This window comes from Crinia signifera, chromosome 2 (genome assembly GCF_055691185.1).
Source record: "Crinia signifera chromosome 2, ASM5569118v1, whole genome shotgun sequence".
NCBI classification, from domain to species: Eukaryota; Metazoa; Chordata; class Amphibia; order Anura; family Myobatrachidae; genus Crinia; species Crinia signifera.
In genome coordinates this window covers 77499534-77524867 of record NC_139218.1, presented here as the reverse complement: position 1 = coordinate 77524867, position 25334 = coordinate 77499534, and the positions used below count along the sequence as shown (strand labels likewise).

Sequence of the window (25334 nt, the reverse complement as noted above, 5' to 3'; positions counted from 1 at the left end):
TTTAAACCAGGAGTGCTCGATCATGAGTAGCAAAGAGAATACTGACCACATCACTGAGGCACAGAGAATGCTTCTTTCTTTTTTTGACCAGGCAACAATGATTTTATTATTGCCAAAAGGCAGTGGCAGAAATTATATTAAAATAGTCACTTTATATTTTTTCCTTTTGTGAATTTATTTCTCATGCTTAGCTGGGGTGACAGGATGACTCATTAACAAAGAAAAAAACATAAAAAGGCTATTTATGTATATAATTTAATGGTAATAATACGCTTTGTATACTGTACAAATACTTTATTAAATTTAACCTTGTACATTTCTGTTGCAGGTGAACGGCACAGAGGACCTTATTAAACCGGAGGACAGTGAAAAGATAGATTCAAAGCTGAAAAACAACAGGAGGGCGTCCACAGTCTTTAAAGGACCTTTACTACATATTAGGTAAGGCAAGAGATCACAGCTTGCACAGAGAGTTTACTTTGGTGACAAATGTCCCTGTGAAGATTGGGAAACAAGTCTCTTAAACTGCTGACATCAAGCATGTTCCATCTTCAGAAAAGTGTTTTCCCGCTGATGTGAGGGATGACGTTTTGCTGATGTCTGCTTTCTACACCAAACTCACATCTTTCTGTTGATGTTTTCATATCTTTACTTCTAAAGTAAACTCCCAAAGGGCTGACGCTGTCTCGTTTTATTTTCTTACAAATGAGACTCAGGAAAGTTCTGTAATAAACTATTATGCAACATATGTCACTTCTTATTAGAGCAAATATTTTTTTTTTCTTACCATCGTACTAATGACTTATTTACTGTTAGTCCTGCAGATGAACTGCATTTTGGTTCCAAGGAAAGCGGAGAAAGAAAATGTATCATTGTCCTCAATAACGTGACCAAAAATACGGTGGCTTTTAAGGTAACTTATTAAAAAATGTATGAGTACTGTATTTACAGATCTCACTTTGTGCTGGGAATAGACTTTGAGGTGAAGGTGTCTTTAGTGCGTAAAGAAGGGGAAACGCGGCTTTGTTTTATCTTCACTTTACAACTCCCACAAGATCGCATCAGATATACATGTGTACATAGCCTGCAATTATTTTCTTTGCAGTTGGGGATAGTATGTAAACGTATACAGTAACAGCAGAGATGAGCTCAGTAAGTTTAAAGGGTTTACTGTTTATGGCAAATGACTCACAATTGCATGTGATAAGATGTGCATTGCTCATAGTTTTTAAATGACCCTTAGATTGTTTTCCTATTGCCAGTACTCCAGTATTAGCTTGCACAATCTCTTACAACTTTTACTAGATTGTCGTAACAATGAAAACTCATGTCATGTGAGCGTTGTCACTCATTTCAAGTGAATTATTAGGCTGAATTAACATATTATTTCAGCATAGATCAGACTTGAATCCACTGTGTGCGCGCTGGCCATAGTTTCTTAACTTGTGGCATATGAACCAAAAGACGAGCCTCTGATTCATGTGAAACTTCGGTCTGGTAACTCTGAATTACATGAAATACATAGAAAAGTTTTAGGAGCCAATTCTGAGGTGGACATAAAATGCATAACTGCAGCATTTTTGTACATAGTGAATGTGCGTAATTATGTGAAATTCTCTGGAGGTATTTTAAGAAAAAGCCATCTACTATCAGCCTCTCTGATCTGCTGATTCAGCGTCACAGCATCAGATCAACTGTGTGACCATCATACATCTGAGTTCTGCAAAGGGGCCAGTGCAGGCCCAGAAAGCTCGCCCGACATGCCTCCATCCCTGAAACTTGTTACCGCCCCCAAATGTGTCAACCACGTTATGGCTATTGGAGTGACATCGCAGTACCTGATCTGAGCATGCCCAGTGCAGCTCATGCGTATGCACCGATCTTTAAACATCAGAGATTTACATTAAAAATTGGTTTATATAAATCTCTGAATCAGGTTCTTAGTCATTATTGGGAAAAGATAGTCACCTGGGGGTACATGTTTACATATTTTGTTAGACATTTTAACATTTACTGTATATTGTTCTTAGGTCCGAACAACTGCCCCAGATAAATACAGAGTCAAACCAAGCAATAGCAGTTGTGAACCCGGCTCCATTGTCGACATTGCGGTTTCTCTTCATGCAGGTATTGTGTTCATTTGTGCAAATAACATAGCTTTCGAAGTAAAGTCGAGTCCCATACACGCTTAACGATATGAACATGAACGATATATTGCTCATCTCATCAAGTGTGTACACTCAATATTCTTAACGACCCAGCCCACAGGTTCCCCCACTTCCTCACTGTCATCTGTTCTGCATGTACAATGTTGACTGTATCATCAACGATGCATGCAAGCAGCGGGGGGGGAGGGGGCTGGCGTCACTGAATGCGCTAAATCGTTCACCCAGCAGTAGCGCTGATATCTTTAATGATATCGGCAGTGCCATGAATCATCTAGTGTGGGAAAGGGGGGCTTTACAGTACCGATATCATATACATTTTTAAAAAGTATTTCAATGTAATGGATTCCTGATCAGTGTTTTGTGGGGTTTTTTTGTGTTTTTTTTAAAGAAGTTTAAAATTGTAATTTATTTACTAGCACCTTAGAAACCGTTTTCTGGAAATGTGAAGAACACCTGCGCTGTGCTGCATATTTCAGTAGAAAACGCTAGGGGAAATTTTAGATGTTTTTCTTATTATGTTAGTGTGATAATGTAACAAAGGTTTAAGACCTTGTCATGGGAAACCAGTCTTTTGATTGATTGCACTACGAGTACATAGAGCATCCTCTCAGCTAGGCAGATTTTCAGGAAAATGTGTTCTACATTCATAATGAATTGGCATACATGTGGAAATTGTATTCCGCACATAAACTCCCTATGTTCTATTTCTTATACATTGCTTTCCTTGTGTCATTTTGTGTTCAAAAGCATCTACAGCATCACTTCAAGATCGCTTCTTGGTAATGGCTGCAGAAATGGAACAGTCATCGGGTACGGGGACACAAGAATTGGCACAGTTCTGGAAGGAAGTGCCTAGAAATAAGGTCATGGAACACAGGTATTGTGTGATTTGGCTCAATGGGTTTTTTTTTGTTTGTTTTGTTCTTCGATTTGAAACGTATAAACTTTTATGATCTGGGCTAGTTTTACATTGTGTATTCAACAAATAGATTAATTAGCTTTAGCTGATAATCATATCAATATGTCTTATTGATGGATTCAGAAATAAATTGAGGAATGGTTTGTGAGGAAGGAGAAGTGAATAAAGATTATGGGAGAGGGGTGTAACAGTACAGCAATTATTTTTGTGTGGGATGTTACTGTGACATGAATATTTTGTTGTTTGGCGCCTAGATCTAAGTGAAGACCTCAAGTTTTGGAGAGAGATAAAGTGCTAGCCATACAGCTTTTAACTGCAATTGAACTAGCACAGGAGCGTGCAAAAATGGCTTCACTCAGGCTTGCTGTTAAGTGTAAACTATTAACCCAGGTTGATGTGACCCAGGAACTGTTGACCGCAATGCAATAGCTGGTGCTGGGAGATTCTCTCATCTCCCAGGGCCAGCTTCGGACCTGCCACTGATGATGTCACACGCCAGGTAGGGATAGCGGTGTAAAAAGGGTTCACAAGCCGGGTTGGAGCTGGTTCTAAAATCACGGGAGCGACCCGACTTGCTGGTGTAAAAGGAGTATAATGGGAAATGTACTAAGCTTTGGAGAGAGAGAAAGTACTGCCCAATCTGCTCACAACTGCCATGACATTGGTTGTGTTCGTAAAATGGCAGAAGCTTATAAGTTGGTGCTTATATAGGTTGTCAAACACATGTGATTTTGACACATTTCATCTGATTTCTCGGCCCGATCAGTCAGAACCAGATGAAAAGTTTCAAAATTGCACCAGTGCCTTAGATCTGCGAGCTCTTGCAAAATCATTCAATGGTTGGCGACCATCGAATGATTTTGTCTTCGCACGCAAGGCTGTGAATGTTTTTTTTATGCTAAACATCCATTCGAATGCTTGCGGGGATATTCGGCATGCGAGCAGGGCGGGCATTCGTGTGGACGGCGCATAGATGACACGCAAAGCTGCAAATGTCGCAGCCTTACATGTCAACCAGAATAAGGACCATTATGCTAAAAGATAGATTTGAAAAGGTAAAATATCTGATCTGAGGAAATGTATAGATTACCTGCTTGTAATAGGGCACTATGCTTCATTGAAGTGCAGGCATTTCATGTATCAGTATGCAGCCTGTAAATGCATTGGGCGCCGAGGTCCACACTTGTAAATATGGGGACGTCTGCAAGAGGTCACTAGACTTATGTTCATTATAATTTTACCCAATTCTGTTGTTGCAAGTCAGCATAAAGGCATAAAAGCTTATCTACTGGACATCTCTGTTATTAGTCTTCCAGTATACGTCCCCTTACACCAGCTCAGGAGAGGCAAGGTACTAAACAGATACGGCTATGTCCATGTCAGACGCAGGTGCATTAGCCAAATATTGCTCAGATGTATCCCAGTCTCACTGTGCATGTGTCCTCATTGTGTTTGCCTAGAGTCGCAGTAGCAAATTTGCACAAAGAATTGTATTGAAAAGACTGATGCTTCCTCAACCACATTGGAGGCCATTCTCATATATATGATCTGCACCTACCATAGGGCTGGTGCAATCAACGGTTTGATGTTATGACAAACAAATCACTATTACAGCATATAAAAACAATCAAAGTGGGCGACTCAGTCACTGACGCTACTACTGTGCGACAAATCACCCACAGCAGTGTACAGCTCAGAATTGGTTCCATCATGTAGTCAAATCTAAAACCTTAGAAAAAAGCTATAAACAGTGAACATTTGCCATTGGCGTGCAATCTAAAGGCAAAAGGATGGATGTAATTACGTCTGAGTTTGGCTGGGGATGTCGGCTGAACTCTGACTTTTTTTAAAGGGGCAATCATTTGCAGAGTAATACCATGCCTTGTAAATTATTACTCCTTTTCACACATCCAAGTTCAACCAACATCCCTCATGGTTGTCAAACTCTGACTTCAATACATCAAATGTTTTCAGGTGCAGGGCCAGATAAACTAAGCTTCAAAAGGGACAAAATGGAGAGTGATAAACAGCCAGCCAATCAGCTCCTACCTGCTATGTCACAGGCTGTGTTTGAAAAATGTCAGGCAGGAGCTGATTGGCTGGTTTATCAGTCTCCATTTTATAATTTTTGGTGCTTAGTGCATCTGGCCCATAAACTCTTACAGTGGTAGGTGCTGTGTTGTCCATGTTCATAGAAAACAGTACCTTTTATGAGCTAGCTACGCCTCAGGGGATGTTAATGATGACTTGTCTTTTGAGCCCCAGGAAAGTTTCAGTACTTGGAAATCACACGACACAGTTACGCTGACCGTCAGACAGATGATGGTGAAGGAGATGTGTTTTTAATATCAGCTGTTGCCTTTTTATACATAAAGACACCATTTCTTTACTCCCATAAAAGGAGTGCTTATTACAAAAACATATTCATATACAACACACCCCTAAAGTGGGGTTAACAATTAAATCTTTGGTTCGACATGAAACGTAAGAATACGTAAGATAAATGGTATCTCTTATATCCATTAAAGGAGTGAAGCTCTATAGACTGGGAGTTGTTTCTATATTATGCTGACTCTTGCAGATTATTTCCCATAAGTCTAAGCAGAACATATGATTTTTGTATAAACATATGAGGCACCATACATTTCTGTACTACCTTAGTTTACATTGAAGGGGCCCATTTTCAGTAATGTTTAGTTTTTCCAATGGAAACTAGACTTAAAGAGATATACATTTAAATTTAACTGTTTCAGCAGTCTAAGAGAGAGATACAATACGTTTCAGCAATACTTAATACTGGCTAGCAAGTCTAATATGATATAAGAAATATAATGTTAAGTACTATAACGTTATCATTCTCCCTCCTTTTTATAATAATTAAACATTACAATTGAGATTACATTGTTTACATACAGTAGTAAACAAAACACAAAAAAAAATTATTATAAATGTAAGAAAAACTCATAGTGGTTGGACATCTTACAATACAAACTGCCTACACTATGCTAAGGATTAGTCACATCAGATGGTTCTAGTGGGTTATCGCCCTGAGAACAAGGTAGCTTCTCCCCATTGTCAGAGGGCAACTGGCCGTTCGCTCACATCCATCGGAATAGACTGATCCTCTGCTTTCTGTGTCCGTCCAGATATGAGTTGTTTGAACTTGGTTGTAGTTATTGCAGACTGGCACTGTTTCAAACAGACAGAGAAAACACACATCAATATCTTGACAACAATATAAACCAGTATGCATAATCCTATAATTTTTAGGCTGAACATGAGAATTCCCATAAACCATCCACTGATTCCTGAAAACCATGTGGATGGATTCAAGAATGATAGCCAGCCCCAATTTCCTCCTAGAGTGTCAGGTGTATTATGCTCAGTGGCATAAATCCGTTTTTCCTCTTCTATCTCTTGTATATGTTTTTCTATTGTCTCTTGAGCATTGTCAGTCTCATTGGTAATAAATGTACAACACAATATTCCTGTCTGAGTATATAAGGTCATACAATAGCCTCCTGTCTGTGCCGTTAAGTGGTCCAGAACTAATCTGTGTTGTAACTGTTCTTTTTTTACTTCTTGAATTTCTCTTCCTACATATCTGAAGGTGTTATCATATATTTCAGTAATGTTATCTAATAACATTGCAAGTGATTCAACTCTATAATATGATTTTGACCCAAATAGGTCCAAAAATCCCATTCTCTCATGCCAGGGTGTGTAGATTAGCTTTCTTGCCTTTTTCCCTGCTTCTTTTATTTCCCTTCTGTCCCTGTGTATGGGATTATACTTCCCTACCAGGCCTTCTTGGCCTTTGATTATGTTTTTTAGATCTTCATGCTTTATCACTTGCGCTGCAGGTACTATGCGTCCTAGTGTACAATTTCCATAGTCACCATAAACAAGCCACTTGTAGGCGTATTTCCCACATAAAAAATACAAATTATTTGGGAGAATTGGAGGTATGCTATCCCACATTTGTTTTAGGTTAATCAATCCTTTTCCTGCTACTGTACCATTAACTATGAACTGGTCAGGATTGCTTCCTGTCTCATTCATCCAACTAGGGAATCCAGGCCCTGGCCACACTCCAATATTTAACATTTCCCTTAGTGCAGGTTTATCTTCATATGGTGTTAAAAACATTTGGTATGGAGGTACTCCTGATTTGAAGGTGTCAGGGGCACTACCAACTCTAAAAGGGGCCTTTGAGCAAGGATGAAATGTTCCTAAGTAGGTGTTTGAGGGGGAAATCTTTTGTTTATTATAGCCAAGTATGGTTTCACCCTTTTTCTTTTTTTTCAATTCAATGCAAAAAGATACATTTGGGGTAATTAGGTGTGCTAGCAGTTTAGGGGATTCCTTGCGTAAGTATTGGCTAACTGATGCTTTGAATGGTTCACTATCTGCACGGTTATCTTCAAATAGTGCCCATTCTTCATATGTGATGGGGATAAATGTCCACTCTCCTCCTCCTGAGGTAGGACCTTGTGAGCAGATCCAACAGTTTGTAGTGTTAAGGGCATTCCCTACCAAATGATGTAATTGCAACAACATATTTCGGTTTTCTCCAGTAGGGGCCTTACACCATTCTATACATGTCTCCTCAGGTGACTGTTTACAATACTCACAAATACACCTTGAGATGTGTGGTAAATTTCTACATTCATGATCAGGGTTTGCTACTTCCCTTTTTCTCACATAATGTGGTCTGGGATAGACTATGGAGGTGCTTTGTACTGTACTGTTGTTATTAGCATAATCTGGTACCTCTAGTACTGTACATAACCATATTATTGCCACTATTGTGGTTGCAAAACACATAATACATCCCCATAGACTTTTATCTGATTTGGGCCCCAATAACATTTCAGCAAACTGCATCTCCAAACTTAACTAGTAGTTGTTTACAATGGGAGGCATGAACCCATGCGTCTCTTCCCTCTAGCTTCACGGATGTTGGTGTAGTCAGTAGAACCTGAAATGGACCATCATATCTGGGCTCAAGTGATTTCCGAACGTGTCTCTTGAGATATACCCAATCTCCTGGCTGGAGATGATGAGGATTGTTCTCTGCTGTAGAGTCTGGAAGTGAAGCATAAGCTGCAACATGAAGTTGGGTTAGTCTTTTAGTTAGTTCTTTTACATAACAGGTTAGATCTGCATGTTTATGCACAAGTTCTTGTGGGTAGTAACATCCTATCCTAGGTATGCTACCAAATAGGACCTCATATGGAGAGTATCCTGACTTTTTGTGAGGAATGGTCCTCATGCTAAAAAGTGCTAGAGGTAAACATTCTACCCATGTTCTACCTGTGTCCTTCATTGCCTTCATAATCTTGGATTTTAAAGTATAATTAGATCTCTCCACCAAGCCAGAGGCCTCAGGCCTGTGTGCCGAGTGGAAAGCCTGTTGTATACCTAAATCCTGCATTATGTGTCTCATTACTTCCCCTGTAAAGTGTGTACCCCTATCTGACTCAATGACATCTGGGACACCATATCTACAGACAATTTCTGAGAGGATTTTCTTAGCGGTGTTCCTTGCTGTGGCCTTTGCCACGGGGAAAGCCTCAACCCATTTAGTCAGGATGTCGACTATTACAAGTGCATACTCATACACTCCACACTTAGGCATCTGAATATAGTCAATCTGCAGTCTCTGAAAAGGAGCTGTTGCTTTTGGTATTGCCCCTTGTGGAGTTTTTACTCTTATCCCTGGATTGCTTGTTCCACAGATCCAGCATGCTTGTGTGTGACGTGCTGCTGCCGATTGGAATCCTGGAGCAATCCATCTCTCTTTAGTAATGGCAGTCATTTGATCCTTCCCAAGGTGGGTCTGTCCATGAGTGACTTGGCACATGGCTGGGTACAGTACTCTGGGTAGACATAACAGTTCATCTTTTTTCCAGAGCTCTGTTTCTTCATCTTTTGCTGCTCCTTTCCTTTGCCACTCTGCTTTTTCCACTGGACCTGCTTGGTCTTGGAATTTCTTTAATTGTTGCATATCTGCCATGTGTTGTGGTTCTTCCGTTTCTGTCACAACCAAGTAGTGTCTTTTTTCTACTGGCTGGGCTTTTGCTGCTCTCTTAGCTTCTGCATCTGCAAGATTGTTTCCTCTTGTTTCTTTCGTTTGATTCTTTGTGTGTGCTTGAATCTTGATGATGGCAACTTTGTGTGGCTTCATTAATGCTTGAAAAAGTTTTTTAATGAGGTCAGCATGTTGTATCTGTTTACCTGTAACTGTTTTGAAGTCTCTGCTTTTCCAAATTAACCCATAGTCCATTGTCACTCCCCAGCTATATCTGGAATCTGTATAAATGTTCGCTGTTGTATGCTCTGCGTGCTCCAATGCTTTAGTAAGGGCCACAAGTTCAGCTGCTTGTGCTGATAAGTGTGCTGGTAGGGCTCCAGAAGTTACTACTTCAGTGTCGGTAGTGACGGCATATCCAGTGTAGGGTGTGCCATTTTCATAGTATCTGGACCCATCAACATATAGTTCGTAATGAGCATTGGGTATCGGCATATCTTGGACGTGTGGCAATGTCTGGGTTTCTTGTTCCATCAAAGCAAGACAGTCATGAGAAAAATTTTGAGTACAAGTATTTTCATCTTTGTCCTCACCTTCACCTTCACCTTCTGGATCTACTTCCATTCTCTGAGCTGCTGTAGATATTCTCCCTCCTTGTGAACATTGATGTTCATACTCCTTCTGTTCTGGCAACAGGGCGGGGAGAAGCGTTGCTGGATTTAGAGTGAGACACCTCTTGATTGTCACATTGGTTGCACTCAATAGGGACACTTCGTACTTGGTGAGTCTAGCTGCTGAAAGATGTTTGGTTCTTGCTTGTTGTAGGATTTCTGTTACAGCATGTGGCACTTGTATGGTTAGTTCATGATTAAGAACAATGTCTATGCACTTATCCTTCAATACAGCAGCCGCTGCTACAGCTTTAATACATGTAGGTGATCCTTGAATGATATTGTCAAGCCTGCTGGAATAGTAAGCAAGAGGTCTTTGTCTTGTTCCATGGCTTTGTGTTAACACTCCCAAAGCATGTCCTTTTTCCTCATGGCAATACAAGGTAAAAGGTTTAGAATAGTCTGGTAGGCCTAGGGCAGGTGAAGAGGCAATGGCCAACTTTAATTGCTGAATCGCTTGAGCCATTTCTTCATCTGTTGGATGCGGACCATCTGTTTTGATTGCATTGTATAATGTTTGCATGTAAACTGATGCAAGAGGTATCCAGTCCCTGCAGTAGCCCACCAGGCCTAGGAATGACCTGACTTGTTTAACAGTCTTTGGAATCTTGGCTTGCAGTATTAGCTTCTTTCTGTCTTCTGTCAGGTGTTTGATGCCTTGAGAGATACAATGTCCAAGGAAGACAACTTTTTGCATACAGAGCTGTAGTTTTTCTTTTGAAGCCCTGCAGTCTTGTTCTCCCAAGAACTTGAGTAGGGACACTGTTTCTTGCTGGCATTTGTCTTGAGTTGTTGTCGTCAACAAGAGGTCATCAACATACTGGATAAGCTGAGTTTCTTCTGAGTAAAAGGGTCTCCAAGCCTGGAGAACCAGTGACATGGCTTCAGAGTAGTCACTGGGGCTAGTGGCGCCCCCTTGAGGCAATCTTGTCCAGCAGTATTGTTTGCCATCATGTGTAAAAGCTAACAGTTCTTGAGAGTCTTTAGTAATAGGTATCGAGAAATACGCATTCGCCAGATCGATCACCGTGAACCAGGCCCCTGATGGTGGGATCTGATTCAGCAAGGTGTGTGGATTAGGCACAATGGGACAATTAATTAACAGTCTCTTGTTGACCTCTCTTAGATCATGAATCACTCTGTATTGGGTCTCTTCAGAACTTGTGATACTTTTCTTTTTCACAGGAAATAAAGGAGTAGACCATGGAGATCTGCATTGTACGATGATGCCGGACTGTAGATAAGCTTGTAGTTGTTTGGTGATGGCGGCTCTTTGATCAGGATTCAGTGGATATTGCTTTACGGATACTGGTACTGTTCCTGGCTTTAATCGTAGTTGGACAGGTTGTACGTTCAGCTTGCCAGTGTCCATCTTTCCCTTAGACCACAGCTTGTCCGGTACTTGGGATGTGATCCAGTCTGGGAGGATAACTTCAGCAGAATCTGTAATAGATGACTGGGAAAGAAATACATACACAGCTGCATCTATTTGAGGTAGTAAGTCTTTGGATATATTGGATTTATATTTGATCCCAGTCTCTGTATATTCAATTGATGCTTGCATTAATTGCAGAATGTCAGCTCCCAACAAATTTACTGGACATGTAGATGAGGTAAGAAATTCAATCGGTATAGGCGTGCATTCATCATTAACAAGTAAAGAGGTTGGCTTACTTCTCCTAAGTGGAAGTGGCTGTCCACCCAACCCTGTACCTTGTATAGTGTTTCTGGACAGTAGCTCACTTGGAACTTCTTCTTCTCTCAGTACAGTGAGACTAGCACCTGTATCAATTAGACATTCAAGTGTGTGTCCTGTGGGAAGAGTGAGAGAGACAATACCTTTTGGAGAGTTCATCTTTTCTTCAAAATGAAATGCTGCTACGCCTTTTGGAGACTGAAATTGTCATGCCTGTTTTTTGTAAGGCAAGCCATCTGTCAAGTTCTTGCCTTGTAGCCATCGTTGATATTTGTGACAATTTTTTTTAATGTGCCCCAAATTTTTACAAAAATAACATCTGCCTGTAACATCGTTCCCCTCAGAATCACGTTGTACCGGTCTTACCACTGATGGTTTGGTACCTGCCATCTTTGGACCGCTAGTAGGGTCTTTTTTGTTCCAGGGTTGAACGACATTAACCTGAATAATTGGCGTCTTGTTGTTCTTCTCTTTTTTCTCTCTCTCTGCATCTTCCAGGCCTTCCAGAATCTGTAAGATTGCACTTATATCCATAAAGTTAACTTCAGGTCGTATAACAAGCAATTGAGCTCTCATTTCAGGACGAAGCCCATACAGAAACTTAGTTTTAAACAGTCTTTCATTGGCTGGATTGTCAAGTGGGTAACCTTCATTCTCTTGCTTAGTAACAACCTTGTCATGGTATTCCTTTACTGTCATTTGCTTCTGTTGTATATCTGGCTGTGCTGGTGCCTGAGCAGCCAATCTATGACATCTGTGAGTTACCCTGTCCCCTAGCTGCACCCCACTTTCTGTTGTGTATTTATTCTGTGGTACATCCACTATGGCTGGTAACCCGGGGTGAAGGGGATCAACAGCAACATTTGGCAAAGTCTGTATTACATTCCATTCCCCTGTACCTGCGGTTGCTCTTACAACCTGTTCTAAATCTACCCAACATGGTCTGTGTATGATAATAGCCTGTCTGATTTTTTTATCATACTCTAAGGAATTCTTCCTTATATCAGGTAAATCATTTACAACTTTCATTTGGTCAGATGCGAACCATGGGACATAGTTCTGTCTCTCAACCAATTGCTGTACCTGATGTCCCTGTGCATCTGTAATCATTTGAGGGTGGTAAGTTACTCTAACTGGGTACATAGACGGATCTGATTGTGATGCTGACATTCTACTTCGTGGAAGACTATATATTTTGACTGGGTGCTGTCCAGGCCTATCACTAGGAACTGGATTACCATAAAATTCTGTTTGTTTGCGTGTCCTAGCCTCAGATAACCCTTCTCTGGGTGGACTCTGATTGTAATCTTTTAACCTTGTTACAGATCTCACTTCTGGGTCACATGGTAAAGCCTCTGACCCTACCCAATTCCCACAATTTGAACATTTTGTGTCTCCCTCTGGTATACAAAACATACATATTGGACACTTCCTTTGTGGATAATAATTTCCAATTTTAAGGGATTGCAGATCTGAGGTTGGGTACAATTCCCCAATCCCCATGCCTGACCTGGCTATACCAGTAGTACTGCTACCTGATGTTGTAATTGTGGATGTGGTGCCCCCTGCTGTGAGCAAGTCTACTTCTGTTATGCCCTGTTCCCCAGCTGCCTGGGGTTGTTCAATTACCTGTGGGGGTTGGTGTACAAATGGTGCATTATCTACCTGATTATCTACTTGTGGTGGTGCATTAGGTAAATGATATGGTGGTGGACTTTCAAATGATAACTCCTGTTTCTGCTTTTTTTCATCTTCTAATTCCTGTGATACTGTAAGCCATATATTAACTGTATCATTATAACCCTTTTTCTGTAGCCAATGTGCGTTTGTCACTTGAAATCGTCTCCAAGCGTCAGGATCCAAAGTCCCATCCTTCGGGAAATTGGCCCTACGTAAGATTGAATCGATCGATTTGATCGCCTTCTTACCTTCTCTCATAGCAACAACCTGTAAAGGAGTGCACTCCATGAACCTTCCACTTTTTCCTCCCATCGGGGTAATTAATCCCTCTGGGCGTGGCCTTATCCACTTGCGGAAAGCAGTGTATAACGTTGTGCAGAGAGAAGCAACTGTGCACTATTGGTTTGGGGTCTAATGTGAATACGGCTTACAGTTCCCTGTTTTCAATCTAAACCAACAAAAAATCATAACCACCTATCAGGACAATAATAATAACACCACTTTCATACCATGGCCAGACACCCTGTTCTGAGTATTTTTTAAATATGAACTGGTGCGTGTTGTGTCCTTAATGCAAAGTACTCATGTCTGTTTTTCTTATCTAAGCACTTTCTCCACTGCTTATAACAATTGCTGACGTGTGGGTTTGTTTGGTCACTTAACAAAGTCTGCAAAATGTTATCTTGTGTGTTTGTCAACCCAGATTAAGTGTTTGGGCAAATTATTGGAAATATCCACTTCTCTATTGGTACTAATTCAAGGCAGCTTGGGTAATGTTCTCCATTTAACTGTTGCAGAGCCTCTTGCAATATGACACCCTACTGTTAAAGTAAACTCTGTCTCTCTAGACCAATACTTCCACGTATTACTTTAAAAGTACTTGCTGTATTACTGCAAGCACATGTGATTCTATATATTCAAAGTTGGGGACATGACACTTTATGCTGCATTTATATTCTAAAACATATTCTACGTGATACAGCAAGAGACATAAACACAAGACATCACAAGAGGCTAAAAAAAGGAAAAAACTAAAAAATGTCTTAAGACAGGTCTGTCTTCAACTACACCTTACGCTTATTGATGTTTAAATGACACATAGACAGACAATCAGGCAACACTTAACATGTACGTAAAACACACTTAGTTTCATAAGGGCTGTATCCTAATTGGTTCAAACTGACTGCCAGGGTCAGTCTTTGATGAAAGCCAGGTCCTGCCTATTACAGCTTCTATCAAAGAAAGGCTTAACAGTCTTGTGAACACTGTTACACCTTATGACTTATATTGTGTTTACCAGACAAACAGACAAACAAACAAATACGCTTTAGATCTTTTCAACTGAGCGTTAACCAGAAGTAATACTCAGTGTTTATCGATCATCAGTCACGCCTCGTGAAGATGGCGTCCAGTCATCCAACATAAAACATACAGATACTGACACACAGTAGACACTGACAATACAGTAAACAATGACAATACAAACACAGTACAATCACAGTACAAACATATTACAGCTATACTTAATGTTGTGTGATATCGAAGTACCTCTGGTTCTATAACAATGAAGTCTACAAGGAAGAACTTAAATGTATATTTATACTCTGCTTACTACATAGGTAACTAACAGATCTGAGCGAGCAAAGCAGTCTTATAATTAAAAACAGATTGTACTCACTCAGATATGTAACGTAGCTTCAGCAGAGAACAATACACAGTTCTATTCCTTCAAATTTTCATTCCCGAACGAGATCCCCAAATGATGACTTGTCTTTTGAGCCCCAGGAAAGTTTCAGTACTTGGAAATCACACGACACAGTTACGCTGACCGTCAGACAGATGATGGTGAAGGAGATGTGTTTTTAATATCAGCTGTTGCCTTTTTATACATAAAGACACCATTTCTTTACTCCCATAAAAGGAGTGCTTATTACAAAAACATATTCATATACAACACACCCCTAAAGTGGGGTTAACAATTAAATCTTTGGTTCGACATGAAACGTAAGAATACGTAAGATAAATGGTATCTCTTATATCCATTAAAGGAGTGAAGCTCTATAGACTGGGAGTTGTTTCTATATTATGCTGACTCTTGCAGATTATTTCCCATAAGTCTAAGCAGAACATATGATTTTTGTATAAACATATGAGGCACCATACATTTCTGTACTACCTTAGTTTACATTGAAGGGGCCCATTTTCAGTAATGTTTAGTTTTTCCAATGGAAACTAGACTTAAAGAGATATACATTTAAATTTAACTGTTTCAGCAGTCTAAGAGAGAGATACAATACGTTTCAGCAATACTTAATACTGGCTAGCAAGTCTAATATGATATAAGAAATATAATGTTAAGTACTATAACGTTATCATTAGTTTGTCTCCATCTACTATTTAACAAAACTAAAGGAATTCACATATCCGCTACTTGCTGATACTGTGAATGAGCTGGGGGTGAAAGCTAGCGATCAGGCATGCTCCTTAGGGGGTATACATGCAGGATGATTTTGGGCTGTTTATTAAGTGATCTGCTTAGATTGCATAGAACTTAAGCACAAATTGCTGTGTGTATGCCCTATACCAGTGGTTCCCAACCTTTTCTCTCTCCCGTACCCCTTGATTAACCCATACGTTTATGAGTACCTCAATGTGAAATATCCACAGTACTTACGAGTGGAGTGGAAGTGAGTGGTATGCTTAAGGAGGACACATACCGCTGGCTGTGTTCTGTCTCCAGGGTTCCTGCTAACACATGTATGATTAATGCTGATTCTTCCTCCACCTGTTCCAGCACAGGGCAGATAATCTCTGCTGTCTGAGGAGACGCTGATGAGACTGCAGATGGAACCAGAAGTGGTCCACCGATTCATCTCCATGGCAACAGGAGACTTCTTCAACCATTGGGAGACTACTTTTGCCATTATCAAAATTATATTTACGTACCCCTAGCCAGTTTGCAGAGTACCCCCAGGGGTACAAATAGCCCAGGTTGGGAACCACTGTCCTCTAATGATGGCGATGTGCGGTCCCACACGTTGCCTTCCCCCATTCAGATCTTTAACGCAATCAAGATCTAGATAGATCGCTTGTATGTGCTCAAGAAAGCACTGGTTAGCACAGATCACTCAGTACACATCGCTATGTGTGTATGGGCGATCTGTACTAACTATATCACTCAGCAGCACAACTCACACAAGATGGGATGTTACCCATAGCAAATATTCTATTATCTTCAAGAATGTGCTAAATAAATAAGAAATAGAATCTGATTGGTTGCTATGGGCAACATCCATCTTCAAGAGAACTCCCATCTTAGTAAATTTACCCCTAATACCTCTTTCACACCAGCCTGAATTCCCAGGTTGGCCCCGGAAACAACCCGCGACTCGCACTGGTGTGCAAGGTTCCCAGACCAAATTCCCAGGAAAATTTCCTAGGAATTCAACGCTGCTAGTTAGCAGGGTTGCTCCCTGGACCAGCCTGGGAAACAGGCCGGTGTCAGGGGTACTTACCCGGCTTGCTTCCATCTGGACAGTGGGTTGCGGGGTACAGGGATCCGGGCGGCGGGGTCTGACAGTGAGGTCCAGACTGCGGGGATCCGGCAGAGGCAGCTGTGCGCTCGTAGCGCTATTTGTCAGGCGGGAAGAGCTGCTGGATTTGAAAAGACTGACCGGTTGCTCTCATCCAATCGGCGTCCGGCCAATCTTTACAAAATGCTTCCAAATTCTCCCGCCCCGCTGCCTGGCAAATAGCGCTGCAAGTGCTCAGCTGCCACTGCCGTATCCCCACAGTCTGGACCCCACCACCTGCTGCCCCCTCACACCAGAAAATGCAGGGACTAGGCCGGTGTGAAAGGGGCCAACCCGAGAATGTCCCTGCATGTTCCAGGGACAATATTCCCAGGTAAGTCCCTGCATTTTCTGGTGTGAAAGAGGTATAAGTCTCTCGTCTGTGGCATGTTGCTGCTTCTCAGTACAGTAAATCGTCAAGTAGACTATACTAACAAATCTTGCATTAGAGCCTGAAGGCTGAGGTCAGATTTCTTAATTGGACATTGCACTTGCATCTATAACTTCATTGTTGCTAGAGAGAGAGAGAGCACACTGTAAAAACAAATGTGCAACCAAAGGAAAAAATATATATCATTTTCCTGCAATACACAAGAAAAAAAGCAGTGGGTTGTTAATAAATGAAAATAACATAACATAATTAGATGTTTTAAAGGGGTATAATTGGGATACCCCCCTATGTTGGCCACATGTAACATGCTAAATAATACATTTCATTATTTGTTACATCCATAGTAGGCTATTAGGAACTAAAATTGGGTACAAAAGAGAATGAAGTGCCAGAAAACCAATAGAATCCTATAACTTACAGTTACTTTGGTTTTTAGATTATATGAGTGTATTGAGTTCAAAAAAGCTTTTGTTCTGCCCAGTCTTCTAAAGTTCAATTAGGGCCCGAAGTTTTCCGGTAGTGGGAGCTAATTAAGTTGAAACTCATAATTGGTTACCATTATTGTATAACGAATAGAGCGGTAAGATGGAGAAGCTGCTTTTTATTTATTTTTTTGTCAATTTAATTAATGTTAGCTTGAAAGTTCAAAGTGTGAATAGAATAGAATCAACTTTATTGGCCATGTATGCTTGCGCACACTTGGATTTTTTGCGGATTACGGTGCAGCATCAACCAGGGGGAGGGGGGGGGGGGAGACATTACATACATTGCATTAAGACATTACATGTCTGCACAGCGTCTAGGCAGCCATAAGCGGCGCCACTGGTCGTTGCAGCAGCCAGGTAGGGAACAATATAAGCAGAGACAGTACAGTTATCTCAAAGGGAACAAGTACCCGCCGAGCTGCACAGCGCCTAGGCAGCCATCAGCGGCACCACTGGTCACTGCAACAGCCAGATAGGTATCAGTTAAGCAGGGACAGTATAGTTAGACAGGAGACACGGAGGTACATATGGCTATGCTCCAGGCCCGCATCCTTCTGGTGGGGTCAGCGGCCACCTGCACTACCACTTGTCTCTAGGCCGGGGGGGGTAAGCTGCTGCACTGGGGGCCGTCCGCCTCCCTCACCGCCGTCCACCATTGTCAAGCCGGGTGAGCTTGCCGCACCAGAGAAGTAGTAGTATTTGCAGTGCTGGACACATTGGAACTTTTAATTACATTGGTTACAGACAGTAATAGAGTTACACTAGAAAACATTTTGAATTTATATATTCTGAATGCAGACTGTATTGGAGGAGAAAACATGCAGGCCATAGCAGTGATGGTGATTTGATATAATCTGAAGGCTGCACGTAGCGCCCCCTATCCTTCAAGCAGGCCGTAAATTACACTTACTCTCCATAATATGATAAACCAATACATTTGTTTGGAATACAAATGGATGACCAGCGGAAGTAATTCCGATGGTCAGTATACAGAGACCGGCATCCCGATAAAGGGAATCTCAACAGAGTTACGCTAAATATACCTAACCTAATCATTGGCCCCTCCGTTCCTGCTGCCAAACCCTAACAACCCACCTCCATGCCTGCAGCCTAATCCTAACTCCGCCCCGACAGCGGAGATATAAATGCATTCCATTTGATCAATTCAAAATTTGTGTAAGGGTATAGGATATACTATACTAATACTTGCCACTTTCACCTCCGCAACATCTCGCGCATCAGACCATTCCTCTCCACTGACGCAACCAGAATTCTCATTCACTCACTTGTCATCTCCCGCCTTGACTACTGCAACATTCTTCTCTCTGGGCTACCTCTCGCCCGTCTCCAATCCATTCTTAATGCTGCTGCTAGGCTCATCTTCCACTCCCGCCGCTCTACCTCCACCTTCCCCCTCTGTCTATCTCTTCACTGGCTCCCCATTCCTTTCCGGGTTCTCTTTAAACTCCTCACCACCACCTACAAGGCTCTCTCCTCCTCCACCGCTCCTTACCTCTCTTCACTGATCTCTATCCACACTCCCTCCCGTCCTCTTCGCTCCGCCACCGACTGACCTCTCACCTAATCACCTGCTCCCACTCCCGTGTCAAAGACTTCTCTCTTGCTGCCCCCCTGCACTGGAACAACCTCCTGCCACCCATCAGGCTTTCTGATTCCCTTACCTCCTTCAAGCGCTCCTTCAAAACCCACTTCTTCCGATTATCCTATCCCTCCTCCTCCTAACCTCTTTTGCTCCTCCTATCCTGCCTACCTTACCCCTCCCCTCCATCCGTTCCTACTTATCCTATTGTTTTTTGTTCGTCCACCCACTCCTTTTAGTCTGTTAACTGTTATGAGTAGGGCCCTCCTTCCTCATGTACTCACCCTACCTCTTTACCTCACCAGTGCTCCTGCCCAGTTCTTCCCTTCCTCTACTTCATCTTCAGTCTCCTCGACTATTTCCACACCTACTTCAGAACTGATGCTGATTTTAGTTCTACCAGCTATACCCCTATTTATGCTGTATTTGATCAACACACCCTGTACGTTACCTTGCATTTTGTTTGCAATGTACGGCGATGTGGACACTTTGTGGCGCCTTATAAATAAACGTACTACTACTATTAGTACTTATAATAATTTTACTTACAGCATATAGAGCTATTTCTCCAACATGACTCATCATTCTGTCTTCTTACAGGTTAAGATGTCACGTTGTTGAAACCAACAAGCCATCCACATTATTATTAAAAGAAAATACGTTGAACAGGTCTCCTTTAGTCAGCGATGATCTGCATTTTAAGGTAGTACTCACTCTGTTTAAATGTAATGTTTTATATACAGATGTGTCCACTTACATCTAGCCTCCTTGTATGTTCAGCAGAACCTTCTAGTCCTGCCATGTAGTGGTAGGTTGGGCGAAACATTTTTTATTTTGCAACTTCGTTGCAAGGCGATGACTCTGCTGATTAATTTGACCAACACTCATGTATCTTTGTGCGACTGAGTCATTACAAAGGAGGTTGGCATGGAAGAAAGCAGCTGTACTTCACACACAGATATAGGCTGTCATATCAAATTAGTCAGCAGTGTCTCCTGGAGCATCTTGTATTGCAAATAATACCTATTTTTGCTAAAACACAAACAAACCTGACACTAGGGACCTGGCTTGCCAAAAAGGACTGTTTGGTGCACCTGGAGCAATGATGTATCAATCTGTATAGTGAAACTGGACTACTCCAGATAAATATTACTTCTCATATACAGGTTTAGTATCCCGTATCCGAATATCCGTTATCCAAATTATTCCAAAAACCATACTTTCCAGAAAGTGGGAAAAAAAAAATTGTTTTGCTAAAAACTCACTGGGGACATATGTAACAGCACTACTGAGGACATGATATGTAACTGGCACTATATATGTACAAGAAAATGATTGCTTGGCATTCAAATTCAATATCTGAGATAGTACACAAATTTTGTTTCATGTTTTGAAACCTTGTTTTTTGAACAAATAAAATATATTTGTGTGCATTTTATGTGGTAATAAAATATATTTGTTTATTTTATGTGTTTATACAGCATACATGCAAGATACTTCAAAATACATCATTGAAATATTAAAATATTCCAAAATACGGAATAATCCGTTATCCAAAATTGTCCTGGTCCCGAGCATTTTGGATATGGGATACTCAACCTGTATCAATTTTTTTTTTTAGCTTTTACATTTTGTGACGCCAGTTTTAGTCAGCCTGAGATTTAAAAAAAAAATATATATATATATATATATATATATATATATATATATATATATATATATATATATATATATATATTTATATATATATATATATATATATATAGCTGTAATACACAAGGAGGCATTCCTTGTAAAGAAAAAAGAGAAGAACCACAGGCACAGCCAAAGCTGCTGTACGGGGAGTGTGTAATTCTCCCAATTATATATAGGCAAAAGAAAAAGGTAGGTAGGTGTACAGCGCTAGGTTAAGGGGGATATTCAATCGCCGTCGAGCATCTCCCGTGGGAGAGATGCTCGACGGGCCCTATTCAATGCTGTCTTCCCCGACAGCATTGAACAGGGTTTCCTGGCAGAACGAGCCCGACATCTCTAGCTGTCGGGCTCGTTCTGCCGAGAACAGCCGGGAAGTGACGAGCTGCCGGCTGCAGCTCGTCACTTCCCGGCCGCAACTCGCGGCCACGCCCCCTTCTCGTCCCGCTGCAGGCGGGACATTGAATCCCGCCTGCATGCTCTCGGTCGAGCTGACCGAGAACGGGACTGGGTCACGGCAGGCGAGCAAGCTCGTCTGCCGTGACCAGAAGATTGAATACCCCCCTTAATCTGAAGAATATACACTACCACATGTGAATATTTATAACATTTATTAATAAAAATATAATTCAATGAGAGCTCTCATAATAATTCATGAACAATAAAAATACATTAAAAACAATGGATATATTAGGACAGAGGCTCTCTGATGTAAATAGCCTCCACAATATTTTGCACCAGCACGTTATATTTACCAGAGGGAGATGGGGGGAGGTGGAATGTCTCCTTAAAGGTTTAGCTGCATATGTTATGTCCCAATCCGGATAAAATGCCCAGTAAGTCCAGGTGATCAAAGCAGGTTTGTTATGGCAGTCCTTTTGGTATAAACATACCTAGCATGACACTGCTGATAGCTGCTGAAATAGAAAGGTCCTGGGAACAATGGTAGAACTGGTCCGGAATAAAGTGCAGGATATAGTGCAGTCCTGGTATTGTGCAAACGGCAATAAGGTGCAGTGGAGAGATACTGGATGCTGCTCAACGCGTTTCGACGCTAGCTCGCGTCTTCATCAGGAGCTTGGGTATGGGGTCTTGTCCAAGGACCCTGTATATATACCCTGATTTAATTGTTCCCATGATTGCAGGTGTGGGAACTTCAATAATCATTACAATAAATACTGATAGAAATACATATCAAATACATTAAAAACAAACATGTGGTAGGCATGCACAGGAGGAATGTATATAAGTCTATTATACACAGTAAAGGCAGAAAAACAAGTTTTAAAAGACGACTCAGTGGTCATGTGATCGGGTCACATGATCGGGACTGGTCACATGACTCCGGATATGACATTCACAATTTGTCTTTAGAAGATTCGAGAATGTATGGCTCAGATAGTAGCCAGCGTATATGGGCACAGATATAACAGGCATCTGGGAGACCACTGTCTCAAAGTGATGTTTTTTTGTGTTATATATATCGTATAGATGTTAATCTAGCCTCCGTGGTTGGCGGAAGCATCCGGCCATTATACTTCCGGTTAGCGGAGGTCCTCGTGGTTGGCGGAAGTGGATAGCGCTGATAACAGCGCTTGTTAATGGGGTGGGTTGTAGCAGTGTATGTTAAGCACAGGAGGAGGCATTCCTTGTAATGCATGATTCCCAAAGCGCCGGCAGTTGATCAGTGGATTTAGAGGGACATTATTAATCTTTTATTTATTGAGCATAGGTAGTTGGCACACTAGGTGACAAAAACCATCACTCCGTGAACAACAATTGTTTTGTTATTGTACCAGAGTTTCCATGAATCAACCGCTGCAGCCATTGTCCTATAATTCTATTTTAAATCTTGTCAAATGTTTAGTTGGTTGCTGTGTGTTAGAGTAAATGTGCGCTGTATAAGTGATGTCAAAAATAAGTTTATGATATTGTTACCACTGGGACCTAAACCATGCAATAACAGAATAGGTTTACCCAGTTGTCTCTTTCTTCTTATTTTCCCTTCAGCTGAATCAATTACTAGAAACAAATCGAAGACTAGAAGAACAGATTGGACACTGTGTCTGGTACCAACACATAATAGCCTTTTTATTGTCTGTTTTACTCGCCATAGTCTTTGCCGGCATGTACATGTTGAAGGATCCAAGCCGATAAAACAATTTGTGTTTAACACTCAACATTCTGCCTGTGCTGATTATTCGACACAAGAAATGGTCTGTATACTTTTCCTGTGAAAGGTATCTTGTGACATGACCAAAGTGGCCTTCGCTGTACTGCGTATAATATAACTACACTGTAATCTGATTAACACACTTGTCAGGACAACAGGGAGAATCACCTGAACCTGCAGAGTTTTGTAATGCATCTCTATCACAATTTGGACATTGATTTAGGTCTGTGTTTCTGTTTAGACATCATGAAGGTTCTTAAACATTTTCTTTCGTAGCTGAATGCCTCCTGCATATTCTCAATACAATTGTCATTTATTTGGCCGGGCATTACCCAGATAACCATATAGTTGCCAAATGCTGTCCTAGCTGCCAGAAGTGTATTTTTTTATATACACATATATAGTGGAGATTTAGTTCATGAATTGATCAATGCATTTAAGCCTGCAGCCCCATTCAAGGGACCCCACTTTTCTGCAGGTCCTAACTCTATTGCTCAAAATGGCTACAGTACACATAGCTATCACATTATTGTTTGATTCCAGGCATGCTATCTGGTGTAAAGCTCACAGCAGACTGTGCTTTTATAGGTGAGCAGTTACCAACACACCTGTCCCTAATCATCTAGGGAAATGGTAAACCTACAGTAAGCTATGCAATATAGGTTAAAACAGGGTGCATGAGAGAATGTGACCACAATAAGACTAATTAAAAAATTCATCTAATAAACAATATACACTAAACATCAGCACTCACCTTTCCTAGTTTTGGCACTCAGGAGACTTTTTAAAAACGTGCTGTATTAGCTGTGCAAAAAAGAGACCAACGTTTCGGGGTGTGTACCCCTTTGTCAAGGTGCTAGTGAGAACTTCTCACTAGCACCTTGACAAAGGGGTACACACCCCGAAACATTGGTCTCTTTTTTTGCACAGCTAATACAGCACGTTTTTAAAAAGTCTCCTGAGTGCCATCCTTCATTTCTACTATACCCATCCCCCTGTGGAAGGGCACCGGGGCAGCTGACCAGGTAGTGGAGTGCCGGGCCGTATAGGCAAGACTGTACATTTTCAGACCCTGGTTGTAACCCTTTGAGTGCCAATTGAATTTGTCAAAATAGGTGTGTAAATTGCCAAGAAAACATTTATATTCATCATAATGACCTGTACTATGTTTACCTTCTATAGGAAATATAATCTTTTTTCTACACAACATTTTTTATTTAATTTATATTACAAATGTGAGCGACGCTGGCATTTTTAGCAGACATTTTGCACAGCTCCCACTGAGATGTCGGCACTCAAAGGGTTAAGAATACGTTTACTAACAAATTGATATTTGTTGCATTAAATGAACTTTGGCAGCTTTTACAAAAGGCGTATTACTGCATACTGATATTGGTACACTGTGATGGGATCTTTGATAGGAAACTTGTAAGGTTGCTTTATGACCCTCCATATAATTATTGCATTGGCTCTTCTTGGTGACGTCTCTAAATGAGTATTTTTTTGTGGGGTGTTTAATGATACGCAAAACACGGATTACTATTGCATAAATTCATGTATGTTAAAAGTGCTAAAAACATGTTTTTCCTAACTTCCATAAGAGACATCTAGTCAGAAGCCACTGAATAAATGCATTAGCCGGAACTACCACTAGTGAGATGGTTTTCACACAAACCTCAATAGGTTTAAACATGTTTCATTTTCTTTCATTCTGGCCAGTGTTCCATGCCGGTTGCTATAGGGCAGTATTTTCCAAACTCTGTCATCAAGGCACCTTAACAGTCCAGGTTATGTGGATTTACAGGGGAGGAGCCATAGGGGGGGTATGCAATCTGCCGCCGCTATTTCCAACATGGGAAATAGCCTTGGCTCCCTATTCAATGCTGTCTTTATCAACAGCATTTAAGCGGGATCCCGGCCGCAGATCGCCAATCCATGGCCATTTTCGCGACACGCCCCCTTTGTGCCGTCTGTCGTCCTTCAGTCGATCAGACCGCAAATGGGACAGTATCGCGGCTGTTGGGAGAGATCGACAGCCGTGATCATGGATTGCATACCCCCCATAGTCTGCACACCCATGCTTAAGCACAGGTGGCTTAATTTTTTACCTCAGTCAATTTGAAAATGCCATCTGTGCATAAAAATGGATATCCTAAAAACCTGTATCGTTATTATGCCTTGAGTTCTGGAAATACTGCTAAAGGGATGATAATGGTCCCTATGATTTGTTATATTTCCACCAATTTCTCTCCC

At 41.2% G+C, this 25334-nt stretch overlaps 1 protein-coding gene across 2 annotated transcripts in view; it reads left to right on the top strand.

Moving 5' to 3' along the window:
* MOSPD2 (motile sperm domain containing 2) overlaps positions 1 to 23088 on the top strand; it is a 93753-nt gene extending 70665 nt beyond the window's left edge. For both annotated transcript variants that reach the window (XM_083172458.1, XM_083172459.1), the window contains exons 10-15: positions 329 to 441; positions 817 to 913; positions 2031 to 2127; positions 2916 to 3045; positions 19817 to 19919; positions 22919 to 23088. In XM_083172458.1, the coding sequence (XP_083028584.1) occupies positions 329 to 441; positions 817 to 913; positions 2031 to 2127; positions 2916 to 3045; positions 19817 to 19919; positions 22919 to 23065 (687 nt within the window). In that variant the 3' untranslated portion in view covers positions 23066 to 23088. The remainder of the gene's footprint in view (positions 1 to 328; positions 442 to 816; positions 914 to 2030; positions 2128 to 2915; positions 3046 to 19816; positions 19920 to 22918) is intronic.
* Positions 23089 to 25334: the final 2246 nt, after the last annotated feature.